The 14,568-nt window shown below is 43.7% G+C and overlaps 1 protein-coding gene across 1 annotated transcript in view; it reads left to right on the plus strand.

Annotated features, from left to right (window-relative positions):
• Positions 1-14,568, plus strand: part of LOC126458156 (ATP-binding cassette sub-family C member 4-like) — a 382,852-nt gene that overhangs the window by 355,331 nt on the left and 12,953 nt on the right. Inside the window, exon 22 of the mRNA XM_050095019.1 lies at positions 4,840-5,000. Within this exon, the coding sequence (XP_049950976.1) occupies positions 4,840-5,000 (161 nt within the window). The remainder of the gene's footprint in view (positions 1-4,839; positions 5,001-14,568) is intronic.

Raw genomic sequence — 14,568 nt, forward strand, 5'->3', positions numbered from 1 at the left:
GCGCTCGCTGTATTGCAGTAGCTTGAGCAGCGAAGATTTTTGTGAGGTAAGTGATTTGTGAAACGTATAGTTTAATGTTAGTCAGGGCCATTCTTTTGTAGGGAATTTTGAAAGTCAGATTGCGTTGCGCTAACAAAATATTGTGTGTCAGTTTAAGCACAGTCATGTAAGAATTGTTCAAAGGGGACGTTTCATAATAGAACTCAACACGCTGCTCTTAATGGATTAAAGTCGACAGATGTAAAGATGATTTCCGGAGTACTAGTACGCCAAAGACGTGTGATAGGATCATTACTGTTTTCAGTGTATGTGAATGATCTGGTAGAAAGCATTGTATGCTCTTTAGAAGTGTTCTGCAACACAGTAGCAACATGAGAAGACGGTACCAATTTGCATAATGATTGATGAATGGTGCACGCTCTGACAGGAAAAGAAAGCAGCTACTGTACAACTACACTATTGATGAGAAACTGCTGGAAACACTATGTACCGTAAAATATCCAGGAGTAACCATGTAGAGCGACCTTAAGTGGAATGATCACATAAAACACATAGTAGGAAAAGCATATGCCAGACTTAGATTCAGACTTAGATTCATGGGAAGGATCTTAAGGAAATGGAACTCATCCACGAAGAAGGTGGCATACAAGGCGGTTATTCGACCCGTTCTTGAGTACTGTTCATCAATATGGGAGCCTTACCAAGTAGGACAGTTGGAAAAGACAAAAGATCCAACGACGCGCGGTGCGTTTCACCACAAGATCGCTTAGTCCACGAGAGAGCGTTACAGAGAAGCTCAACAAATTCCAGTGGACGAAAAAGGCGTCGTGCATCACGGAGAGATTCACTATTGTAATTTCGAGAGAGCACTTTCCGAGAAGAATCGGACAACATATTACTTCCTCCCACATACATTTCGCGTAATGATCACGACGAGGAAATCGAGAAGTTAGAGCTAATACAGAGGCTTACCGACAATCATTCTTCCCATTCACGAGTGAAAGAACAAGAAAGGGGAATCGGTTAGCGGTAGCAGAAGAACCCTTCGCAACATACTTTTAGGTGACTTGCGGAGTATGATGTAGACAGTTACCATAGTAACAACCAATCATAGCACGAGTTAGGTCACGTCTTCTGTCCTGTCCACATTTCTCATATTCCTCTAATGCCTCAGCGGCGGGCGACAATTGCGGTTTCTAGCACAAGTCTGTGAGTTGTTTCTTTGTCAATGCGGTATTTTTCTTTTACGGAATGTGTGACTCTATTTGTGGAATTCCTTATGAAAATAATACTATTATGATTCTGCCAAGTGAACTCAACATTGCAGTTTCATGGGGAAAGTATGGACGTACTCAGTGTGATATTGAGCACTTGCCGCTACCGGAGCCATGTTGCGCTTGCACTGAATGGCGAACCGATATCATCCCGTTCCATTTTTGTCAATCACTTTGTTATTCTGATCTAAGTGTAATGAGGGGGCACTGAATCGAATAGAGGAAAACAGAAATGTATTGCATAAAATGATTAAAAGAAAGGATTTGTTGATAGGACACATTGTATGACTTAAAGGAACTGCCAGTTTGCTAATGGAGGGAAGGGTGACTGGTAAAAAATGTAAAGGAAGAGGAAGGCTTTACTGCAGTTAATAGCTTTAACTAGAAGTAGATTGCAGTAATTATTCAGAGATGAAGAGGCTTGCACAGGATAGACTAGCGTAAAGAGCTGCAGCAAAACCGTCTTTGAACTGAAGATCACAACACAACTTACTGAGCTGCAAAATTTGTGAGAAGTACTCCTATGCCTCAGGGATATCATTACATTATCGTCATCTTTCAGTCGGTTCGGGGACATAAATGAAATTGGTATTCAGTTTTCATTCTTAATAACAAATGATATTTTCTATTATTTTTTAGCTTTCATATCTTCTTTTACTTTTTTCTTAATGCAGTTTAGTTATGAGCAATTTACCGCTGCGCTCTCGTGTGGGATCACAGCGTCACCTGCAGTATTGTGCTAACAATCTGCCACAAATGTAAAGACACGTAAGAATATGCGACTATAGTCAGCAGTGCCAAACTGATAGGGTCGTTCTGTGAGGTTTGATGCACTGAAGCCTCCTCTGACAGGTGGTACCTTGTGTATCACATAGGGCATACACTACCTGATCAAAAATGTCCGGATACCTATTAATGGACATTAATATAGAGTCTGTCCACTGTTCGCCTTTTGACTGCTTGAACTTTGACGGGTACACTTTCAGTGGAGTGTCTGAATGTCTGTAGAAAGGCAGCAGCCGATCCTCCCTCAACAGCCGAAAAGGATGCTGGGGGTCTGGATCAAAGTCGACGCGCTAGCTTATCCCAGAGGTTATCCATTGGTACTAGATCGGCATTCTGGGCAGCCCAGTCAGTTTCACTAAAGTTATTGTCCACAAACCATCGCCTCACAGATGCTGGGTTATGACAGGGTGCATTGCACCAAGCTGTCTCTCTCCTGTACATAGTACAAAGTGCTGTAATATCTGTTCATACCCTTCTTCATTTAGCGCTTTCGTGAGCACAATAAGTAGAGAGAAATAGCGCAGTACCGTCATACTACTTCCTCCGTACTTCAGTGTTGCCACTAAACACGATGGCAGGTAACGTGTTCCAGGCATTCGCCTACCCCAGATTCACCCCAAAACCCTCCATCGGATTGCCACAGGGTATACCACGATTCATCACTCCAAATTGCTCGTTTCTGACCTCCACAGTTCAGCGGCGCCGCTCTTTACGTCACCTCGGTGTAGCTTAGCACTGACTAAAGAAATGCGTGGCTTACGAGGAGATGCTCGGCCACTGTACCCCATCCTTTCTAAATCGCTACGCACAGTTCTTGTGCTACATCTACAACTACATGGACACCCTGCAAATCACATTTAAGTGCCTGGCAGAGGGTTCATCGAACCACCTTCACAATTCTCTATTATTCAAATCTCGTATAGCGCGCGGAAAGAATGAACACCTATATCTTTCCGTACGAGCTCTGATTTCCCTTATTTTATCGTGGTTATCGTTCCGCCCAGGTCGGTGTCAACAAAATATTTTCGCATTCGGAGGAGAAAGTTGGTGATTGGAATTTCGTGAGAAGATTCCGTCGCAACGAAAAACGCCTTTCCTTTAATGATGTCCAGCACAAATCCTTTATCGTGTCTGTGACACTCTCTCCCATATTTCGCGATAATACAAAACGTGCTGCCTTTCTTTGAACTTTTTCGATGTACTCCGTCAGTCCTATCTGGCAAGGATCCCACACCGCGCAGCAGTATTCTAAAAGAGGACGAACAAGCATAGTGTAGGCGATCTCCTCAGTAGGTCTGTTACATTTTGTAAGTGTCCTGCCAATAAAGCGCAGTCTTTGGTTAGCCTTTCCCACAACATTTTCTATGTGTTTCTTCCAATTTAAGTTGTTCGTAATAGTAATACCTAGGTATTTAGTTGAATTTATGGCTTTTAGATTAGACTGATTTATCGTGTAACCGAAGTTTAACGAGTTCCTTTCAGTACTCATGTGGATGACCTCACACTTTTAATTATTTAGGGTCAACTGCCACTTTTCGCACCATTCAGATATCTTTTCTAAATCGTTTTGCAGTTTGTTTTGATCTTCTGATGACTTTATTAGTCGATAAACGACAGCGTCATCTGCAAACAACCGAAGACGGCTGCTCAGATTGTCTCCCAAATCGTTTATGTAGATAAGGAACAACAAAGTGCTGGGGAACGCCATAAATCACTTCTGTTTTACTCGATGACTTTCCATCAATTACTACGAACTGTGATCTCTCTGACAGGCCGCTTTTTGTACGTTTTAGTCAGTTTTCGAGGTTAATGGACGTCCTGAACTTTGCTCGTATTCTACCGACTCATTTTCGCTTTTACATCGCTTATACGATTTGTAAACAGTCTTCAGAGTTACAGCTATATCGCCATTCACCAATTTCCACATTTCATGAGGTTCTTTTACAAAAAAAACGTGTGTGAATTCCTAAGTGACCAATCTGCTGAGGTCATCGGTCCCTAGACCTACACAGTACTTAAACTAACTTAAGTTAGGAACAGCACATACATCCATGCCCGAGGGAGGAGTCTGACCTCCGGCGGGAGGGGCCGCGCAATCCGTGACATGGCACCTCAAACTGCTCGGCCACTCCGCGCGGCGGTTCTTTAGCACTTTTTGCAACTTCAAACAGAATTTAATATTTCCGCGTTAATTCACGATGCGCGACAGACATGGTAAACACAATCTCACTCTATCGTCTCTGGGTGTTGACTGACAAGTCTCATATGGTGAGGCCGTCGGACAAGTTACATCAAATGAGTATAGCATCAGCAGTTGCTGCTAAAAAAATTCACTCGGCGTATTTTTTGATCACACCTCGTATGTTTATTAGCTTCGCGATGAATGGCGAAATAGTTTTGAGATTTTCTCACAAATGGCTTTGGACACACTTGCTACTTGTAAGAATACATTACATGTTCGAAGCTTCTACAAACTGATACTGATCTGATACGTGTCTTCAAGTGGTGGGGCATACGGCGAGTTCCGTTCTTGAAGATAATTTTCTCTAGAGGGGAGGGGAAGCTGCCTCCAAAACCCTCCCCTACCCTCTCGTTCAGAACACCCATGGCAATGACTACGACCGCCAACAAAGGCACTGCCAGTAACGAATGGCTCAGTGCACACTGTGTGCAAAGTGTTATGTAGGAGTACTGTACTTTTCAGCTAGACCTAAGATCTCCCTGCTTGTATTCCACATACAGCAAAGTGTGTGACAGTGAAATTTTGATTGTCGAACAGGTGGAGCTGAAACACGCCGTGGACAGCCTGGACTCGCAGGTGACGGAGGGCGGCGGCAACCTGAGCGTGGGGCAGCGCCAGCTTGTGTGCCTGGCGAGGGCCATCCTCAGGAACAACAAGGTGCTCGTTCTGGACGAGGCCACCGCCAACGTCGATAGCGAGTGAGTACATCCCCTCACCCTCACTACACACTTCTCTGTAGCCGAGTTGTGCGACTAGTCCTTTTCCCGCGACCACAGTCGAGAGTCTTCATACGTCCCTAAAATATGGCTGGACGCAGTCTGGTCGCACTTTTTATAATAATAATATAGGCAAATGACACGCTGAAAATTTCTTCCCTATAACGTACATTCACATATTCGCGTACTTTAGTAGTGCATTTACTTTTACATCTTATTTTTGAAATCTGCATCAGCATCAAAGGAGAGTCTAAATGATGCACACCTACGTACACGGTGCAGTCGCATTAATGTGACTACCGCTTAAGTTCGACGTCAGTGTGCAGTAACCGCTCAAAGACGGCAACTGGCAGCACTAGCAGAGGAGGGTTTATGAAGCACGTCGAGTGGACGCGGAAAACAGCGCAGTCCTCGTAATGCGGGAACGGAGCGATTTATCTGCAAAGATATGACCATTGACTTCCGGGCCAAGGGTCGAAACATTTCAAAACGGCTAACTTTGTAAACTGTGCATGGCAAAATGGCGCTATCGAAAACCGGCACTGGTGCAACTGTGGTGCACCACGCTCCATCGAAGACAGGGGTAAACGACGGCTTCTGAGATGTGTAAGGGCGAACAGACGTGCAGCTGACCGTCCCGATGAACCAAGAGGCTACCAATTGTGGCTCCTCAACGAGCAATCAGCGAACTTTGCCGCGTATTGGCCTCCGCAGCAGGTACCTGGTTCATGCAACCATGCCAACTGTTGTTCATCGGCGACGAAGACTGGAATTTGCACTCCGATAGCGCAAGTGGACGTTCACTGACTGGAGACAGGTGTCCTCTTCAGATGAGTCGCATTTTATGCTTCATCGGACAGACGGCTGTTGGCGTGAACGGTGTGGAACGTCTGAAAGCAAACACCCTACAACAATCGTTGGAAGGGTCCAGAATGGAGGTTATTCCGTGGGTGATCTCTTCATTCAGGAAGGCACAGTGGGTCAACTCAAGTATGTATGCATCTTTAGGGACCATGTCCACCCCTACATGCAGTTTGTTTTACCTCGGCACGATGGCATCTACCAGCAGAAAATGGCCATGTGTCATACAGCTTGCAATGTACGTGCCTGGTTCTAAGAGCAGCAGGAAGAACTTTACGTACTCCCCTGGCCACCAAACTCCCCAGATGTAAACCCAATCGAGAATCTGTGGGACCATCTCGATTGGACCGTTCTCTCCATCGATCCCCAACTGAGAACCCAGCTCAGATGGTCACGACACTCTAGCGCCACTCCCCCGTCGGTACTTTCCAAGATCTCAGTGACTTTTCCTGCACGTTTCGCAGAGGTGCTGCAAAAGGTCGCTATTCAGGCTTAATGTGACTGGTCAGTGTATATTCCCTGCACTCCACTGTATAATGCGTTCCTGTCCAATTCCAGTGGCATAATGAGCGAGAGAAAAATGACTGTATGTATGTCCATTTAAGAGCCCTAAACTCATCTCATTCTCATTCTGCAAACGAGAGGTATACGATGGTGCCAAAACAATTGTCTCACTGACTCCTTCGAATTTAGATGCTCTACAGTGTTTCACCAGAACTACCACGTCTTTTTTCCACTGATACCCATTTAAGTTCCCATAGCATTTCCGTTAGTTTAGTGTGGGCTGTAGAAGCCTGTTACGATATTACTTCATAACGACTCCAGAAAGTGCAACAATACACTATAACTGGTCGCACTAGCGTCTTGAATGTGATTTCCTTTACTGATAGCCGGCCGCTGTGGCCGAGTGTTTCCAGGCGCTTCAGTGCGGAACCGCGCTACTGCTACGGTCGCAGGTTCGAATCCTGCCTCGGGCATGGACGTGTGTGCTGTCCTTAGGCTAGTTAGGTTTAATTAGTTCTAAGTCCCGGGGGCTGATGACCTCAGATGTTCAGTCCCATAGTGCTTAGAGCCTTTTGAACTATCTTTACTGATACACTACATTTCCAAGGACCCATTCAACAAATCTATTTCCTTCATACGCCTTTCATAATACCGATTATGTTTTCACTTTTTAAAATTACCCCTCAATAGTTACACGATGTGACGTGCTAAAGATGTTCGCCATTAATTTTTTAATCGTGTACCGTCGGGTCCTTTCTCTTTGTTGTAGCCAGTAACTTGCATGTATTCACATTTAAACAGAGCTGTCTGTCACTACACTCAGTGGATATACTGTCCAAGTATTTCTGCATTTCTTTACAATCAGTCAACGACGATACTTTTCTGTAGACAACAGCAACATTCGTACAGTGATAATATGGAAGTTACTACACAGTCAGCAAAGGATATAATAATTAACTGATCAGATCGAAAAGGCGACAATGTGCATAACAATATCCTCTGAACGACCGCTTCGAGATGCAGATACTTCAGCGGAATTACAGACGGTTTGCAGTTGATGTGCATCACACTTGATGTAACTGTGCTGTCATAAATTGTAATGCAAATCCCACATCTACACAGCACACACTCACACACACACACACACACACACACACACACACACACACACACACACACACACACACACACACACACTCTAGTTCCTTAAATGTAGTGTAAAGAAAGGACAGAAAAGTTGTATCATTATTTACCTAGTGGCCAAAAAATTTAAAATGTGTTTCTGTATCCCCACAGCACTATTTGGGATCAAAGACAGCTAATTATTGTCCACGTTTCGTTAGATGCTGCATTAAATGAGTTGTTCTCTGTCATCAGAGAAGACAGACCATGATGATATGGATAGCGTCCTCCTTCGCACTACATTAGTCCATTGTACCCGACAGAGGTCTTCAGTGACTGTAGCAGCGGTGGACCACGAGTAGCTTCTTATGATACACGCCAGACTCAACTCTTTCCTCGCAGTACTGTCTCTTATATTGGTATGAAACACACTGTTTACTTTTACAGCTGGCTTTAATTTGCAGCTGTTCATTTTGTAGCAGGTCTGCAAGTTAATCTGATCGTACTGCCTCCTTTGCAAGTGTGTCAGCAAACATTGTCCTCCTATATCGGACTGCTTCCTCATCAGCGTCATAATGTTCTTCTGACGAAGAGATTCTGACCGCATGAAAAGTGTGCTAGCAGCAAGACACAATCAGTGCGTTCTCTGGGTGATAGCGCCAAAACAGAGTTACTAAACACAGCCTTTCGAAATTCCTTCCCGAAAAGGAGACGAAGCAAATATTCCAGAATTCGAATCAAGAACGGTTGCCGACATGAGTGACTTTGAAGCAGATATGCTCGGAGTAGTGAAGCAACTTAAATCACTTAATAAAAGCAAGTCTTCTGGTCCAGACTGTATACCAGTTAGGTTCCTTTAAGAGTACGCTGATGCAATAGCTCCATACTTAACAATCATATACAACCGCTCGATCGACGAAGAATCCGTACCCAAAGACTGGAAAGTTGCACAGATCACACCATTATTCAAGAAAGGCGACAGGAGTAATACATTAGATTACAGACCCATATCATTAACGTCGATATGCAACAAGAACGTATATGGTGTCCGAGCATTATGAATTATCCCGAAGACAACGGGCTATTGAAACACTATCAACTTGGATTTAGGAAACATCGTTCTTGTGAAACAGAATTAGCTTTTTACTCACACGAAATGCTGAGAGCTATCGACAAGGGTTTTCAAATTGATCCTTTATATTTAGATTCCCAGAAGGCTTTTGACGCTATACCTCACAAGCGGCTTGTAATCAAATTACGTGCTAATGGAAAATCGTCTCAGTTAAGCGACTGGTTTCATGATTTCCTGTCAGAGTGATTACAGTTCGTAGTAGATGACAGAAAGTCATCGACCAAAACAGAAGTGATTTCTGGGGTTCCCTAAGGCAGTGTTGTAGGACCTCTGTATAAACTTATCTGTATAAGCGATTTTGACGACGATCTGAGCAGCCGTCTTAGGTTGTTTCCAGATGATACTGTCGGTAAGCGTCTAGTAAAGTCGTCAGAAGACCAAACCCAATTGCGAAACGATTTAGAAAACACATCTGTACGGTGTGAAAATTGGCAATTGACCGTAAATAATGAAAAGTCCATTAAAATTCGGTTCCATTATAAATCATTCAAATCTACATGCCGTAATTTCGACCAAATACCTAGGAATTACAATTACGAAAATCTTAAATAGCAAAGAACACGCAGAAAAAGTTGTGGGAAAGGCAAACCAAAAACAGTGTTCTATCGGCAGAACACTTAGAAAATGTAACAGATCTGCTAAAGAGACTGCCTACACTACACTTGTCCGTCCTCTTTTGGAGTACTACTGCGCGGTCTGGGATCCTTACCAGATAGGATTAACGGAGTACATCGAGAAAGTTCAAACAAGAGCAGCACCTTTTGTATTATCGCGAAATAAGGAGAGTCTCGCTGACATGATACAGGATTTGGGGTGTACGTCATTAAAACAAGGGCGATTTTCGTTACAGCGGAATCTTCTCACGAAATTTCAATCACCAACTTCCTGCTTCAAATGCGAAAATAAGTTGTTGACGCCGACCTACATAGGGAGAAACGATCATCATAATAAAATAAGGGAAATCAGAGCTCGCACGGAAGATACAAGTGTTCGTTTTTTCCGCACGCTGTTAAGAGATTGGAATAATGAACCCTCGGTCAGGCACTCAAGTGTAATTTGCAGAGTATCCACGTAGATGTAGATCTAGACTACTCTGCCACTAGTTCGATTGTTTGATTCACAAGTAACCGCTCTTGCCGTACACTAAATGGTTCATTAAAAGCAGCGTAGTAAAACGTGAATCTGACTGTGTTGTCATCCGTTTTTAACATATTTAAGCCCTTCTAATATGGCTGTAAGTATTAACACAAAAGATTCCGTGGAAAGTCTCAATCGTCCACGCCGCCGTGTCTTTTCATACTCCCACTCGTTTCATGATGTCGGCGGTTTCGCAGCTGAGAGAACCCTCTGTGTAATTTCAAAACATTAAACAAAGGACTTAAATTTCATCACACTTTTTAGCCGATACTCGTAAAGCATGTTTAATTTAGTTAATTCGAAAGTTATTGGCAGGAGCCATGAAACATGTGCAATCCATATTTTTATTTTATTTTTTTGAATTTCAATTAGCCCTTTTGGAGGGTAAAATAAACCAACATTGCTCCTGCCTCTTTCTTTTCAGCTGAAGTTTCCTTTAGTGTCACACTTCCTACATCTTAAATAAGGTTGTTCCTTCTCTTCTTGTGTCCATTTTCTTCCAGTTCTTGATTTATTTCTGCCCTGAAAGCCTGCCATTTCTATAGTCTCCTTAAGAAGTGTTCCGTTTCTTGCCGTGTCCATTTTAGATATCACTTTTTGCTTCTCTTGGGACAAGGTATTCGGACGGCTGAAAGTATGTGTAGAGATCGTGACGGACGAGCATTGAATATAATAGTGACGAAAAATAAGAGGAGGCCAGTTATAAAAGTCATTGCAGAACTGAATGTCGCACAGGTGAACATTGTCAGCACCAAAACAACACGAGGGAGATCCGTAATTGGGAAACGCAGGACGATCTGGAATTCCAAAACCACACGCCAGTGACGCAAGTCATCCTAACAGTGAAATGTGCTGAAGTCATCAAACTTGAACTGTGGAGCAATGGAAGAACGCCATTTGGTCGGATGAACCTTGTTGCACATTGTTTCCAACTTCTGGCCCAGTCTACATCCCAAGAGTAGAACATGGAGGGTGTTCGGTGATGATTTGGGCAGCCATATCAGTGCTCTGCAACGTCACATTACTGCTAAGAATTACGTGATCATTTTGACTGATCATGTCCATCCCTTGGTACAAAGTTTGTTCCTCAGTGGTCACGCTGTGATCCAAAACGATAGCGCCCTCTTTCACACAGCTTGCATTGCCCAGAACTGGTTTTGTGAGCACGAGGATGAATTGTCGCATCTCCCCTGGCCACCAGTCGCCACATCTCAACACTATTGAGCCTTTGTGGTCTACTTTAAAGAGAAGGGTGCGTAACTGCCATCCCTCTCCACCATCGCTACTTGAAATAGCTACACTACTGGCCATTAAAATTGCTACACCTCGAAGATGACGTGCTACAAACGCGAAATTTAACCGACAGGAAGAAGATGCTGTGATATGCAAATGATTAGATTTTCAGGGCATTCACACAAGGTTAGCGCCGGTGGCGACACTTACAACGTGCTGACATGAGGAAAGTTTCCAACCGATTTCTCATACACAAACGGCAGTTGACCGGCGTTGCCTGGTGAAACGTTGTTGTGATGCCTCGTGTAAGGAGGAGAAATGCGTACCACGACGTTTCTGACTTTGATAAAGGTCGGATTGTAGCCTATCGCGATTGCGGTTTATCGTATCGCGACACTCTTGCTCCCGTTGGTCGAGATCCAATGACTGTTAGCACGATATGGAATCGATGGGTTCAAGAGGGTAATACGGAACGCCGTGCTGAATCCCAACGGCCTCGTATCACTAGCAATCGAGATGACAGGCATCTTATCCGCATGGCTGTAACGGATCGTGCAGCCACGTCTCGATCCCTGAGTCAACAGATGGGGACGTTTGCATGACAACAACCATCTGCACGAACAGTTCGACGACGTTTGCAGCAACATGGACTATCAGTTCGGAGACCATGGCTGCGGTTACCCTTGACACTGCATCACAGACAGCAGTGCCTGCGCTGGTGTACTCGACGACGAACCTGGGTGCACGAATGGCAAAACGTCATTTTTTCAGATGAATCCAGGTTCTGTTTGCAGCATCATATGGTCGCATCCGTGTTTGGTGACATTGCAGTGAGCGCACGTTGGAAGCCTGTATTCGTCATCGCCATACTGGCGTATCACCCGGCGTGATGGTATGGGGTGCCATTGGTTACACGTCTCGGTCACCTCTTGTTCGCATTGACGGCACTTTGAACAGTGGACGTTACATTTCAGATGTGTTACGACCCGTGACTCTACCCTTCATTCGATCCCTGCGAAACCCTACATTTCAGCAGGATAATGCACGACCGCATGTTGCAGGTCCTGTACGGGCCTTTCTGGATACAGAAAATGTTCGACTGTTGCCATGGCCAGCACATTCTCCAGATTTCTCACCAATTGAAAACGTCTGGGCAATGGTGGCCGAGCAACTGGCTTGTCACAACACGCCAGTCACTACTCTTGATGAACTGTGGTATGGTGTTAAAGCTGCATGGGCAGCTGTACCTGTACACGACATCCAAGCTCTGTTTGACTCAATGCCCAGGCGTATCAAGCCTGTTATTACGGCCAGAGGTGGTTGTTCTGGGTACTGATTTCTCAGGATCTATGCACCCAAAATGAGTGAAAATGTAATCACATATCAGTTCTAGTATAATATATTTGTCTAACGAATAGCCGTTTATCATCTGCATTTCTTCTTGGTGTAGCAATTTTAATGGCCAGTAGTGTACTATTTTGCAAGAAGAATTGTATGAGATTGCCTTGAAAACCGTATAGAATCTCTTATTTATCCGTTTCGAGATGACTGCAAGCTGTTTTGAATGCCAACGAGTATCCTACATCGTATTAGGCGGTAATATCTTGTGTCCCTGGTGTTTCCATATTTTTGCCCACCCCGTGTATATCTGTATTAGATACCAGAGCTAAAATGCTACTATCGGAGCACGGAAAAGGTTAATGTGCTCGTGTTTTAAAAGACTCTGACTGAAAAGAGCGGTATCAACCGCTTTATTCTACCTCCTTCAGCACCTTAAAAAAAATTCCAAAAATTTTGGCATGCTAATACATTTTAACATGCAATCACATCTAACTCCCACGAGCTCCTCTAACTCGTTCACACCCACTAGTCCATCGCTTTTAAGTAGTTCATACCCATCTGCTCTCACTTGCCCATTGTCAGTCATTCAGCCCAACTCATTGTCATTATATCTTTGTGTCTCTCTGTCACAGTCTCTTGTCTCAAAGCCATAGTATTCTTCGTTCTGCCCTACTAACTGTCTCATCACACTACCACTGTCACCCTCTTGCTCTCGCTTACTGCTACGTACCTCATTTATTCATTCTCATTGCTGCTGTCTCTTCTCACTGTGACTATCTCTCTCTTCCTTGTTGTCAATGTCATATAATCTGTCTCTCATTAACGTTAGCTCTGACCCAATCACATTCTCCTTCTCTTTATTTCTCTGCCAGTGGCAGCGTCTGCTTCATTCATTTCCCAGTAGTGTTCTGTCATTGTCAACTATGCTCCACTGCCACAGTGTCCTTCTCTTTCTCTCACACTACCATTGTCCTCTCTTTTTTGTATACCACAACCACTGTCTACTATCTTCCAGTATTTATTGCTTTTCCGTCGCTTTCCCACTGCCGTTGTCTCCTTCTCTCTCACCATAAAAGAGCGCGAGTACGTTTGCGTGCCAAAATTTTCGGGAAAATTTTTTAAGTTGCTGAGGAATGTAGAAAGAGGCAGCTAGTACCGCATTTTTTTAGTCACAGTAATTTAAAACAGAAGCATATTAGCCTTTTTTGTGCTCCCACAGAAGCTTTTTCCGCTTGTCCTCTTCTTTTCACTGCAACTGCAGCACGTGTCACTCGTATTTATAGGTCAGTAAAACTCTGAAAGTTTACTTAAGTGAAACTGAAATAACGCAGAACTAATTGTACACCATAAAGTGGATTTTACGTGCAAAAACTTTTTACATATGCTTTAGTACTACGTGGGGTTCCCAGAACCCTTCCGATGATAACGTTTCCGCTTCAGACCGGATATTATGTTCGTATTTTATGTGTACAAGAAGAATAACTTAGAGCCTCTGGATGTCTGAAGTGGATAAAGATAACAAGAAACTTTTCATGGTTGTTCGAGGTCAGCCATTTACTGTGGCTAGCCGTCTTGGAATCCGCTGCTCGGTTTTGGTATCCTATATTAGGTTCTTGGGGTGTTTCTCGATAACGGATAAATATTTTTGAAAACGGAAAAATGGCACTTCTAGACAAATGCCTAGAGAATATAACGTTACAATGTGAACAATCTGATACTGTTATTTATTAATAAGATTTCACCTCACACAGGATTTTACGTCCGCATTCTACGTGTACAAGTAGAGTAGCTTTGAACTTCCGTATCTCGGAAACGGGTATACAAAGGAAATTTTCGCGTTTGGTCGAGATAGAGATCGAGTTCTTAGGAATACATCGCAAAAATTTCAGCCATTTGCTGTGCGTACCCGTCTTGGAACCAGCGTCTTGTTTTTGGTGCTACCCGAAAAGCGTATTTTTGGGGTGTACTCAGGAACTGCCTATGAATTAAAAGGTACCTCCATTAACCCCTTGAGGCGCACTATATACCAAGTATAACGCAAAAAGAACCAAACGACGTGCTCCGTTTGTCTGAGCTGGAGGAGATATGTAATATTCAAAACTTTGACTCCGTATTGCAGGGTAATTACAGTATGACGATTCTCCTGTTGGGTATACAAATGGTCCTTAGCCCAAGGGCTATCCAAAACACTTGACCCCACCTTCCTATCACCAATAGATC

The sequence above is a fragment of the Schistocerca serialis genome, chromosome 2 (genome assembly GCF_023864345.2).
Source record: "Schistocerca serialis cubense isolate TAMUIC-IGC-003099 chromosome 2, iqSchSeri2.2, whole genome shotgun sequence".
Lineage (NCBI taxonomy): Eukaryota > Metazoa > Arthropoda > Insecta > Orthoptera > Acrididae > Schistocerca > Schistocerca serialis.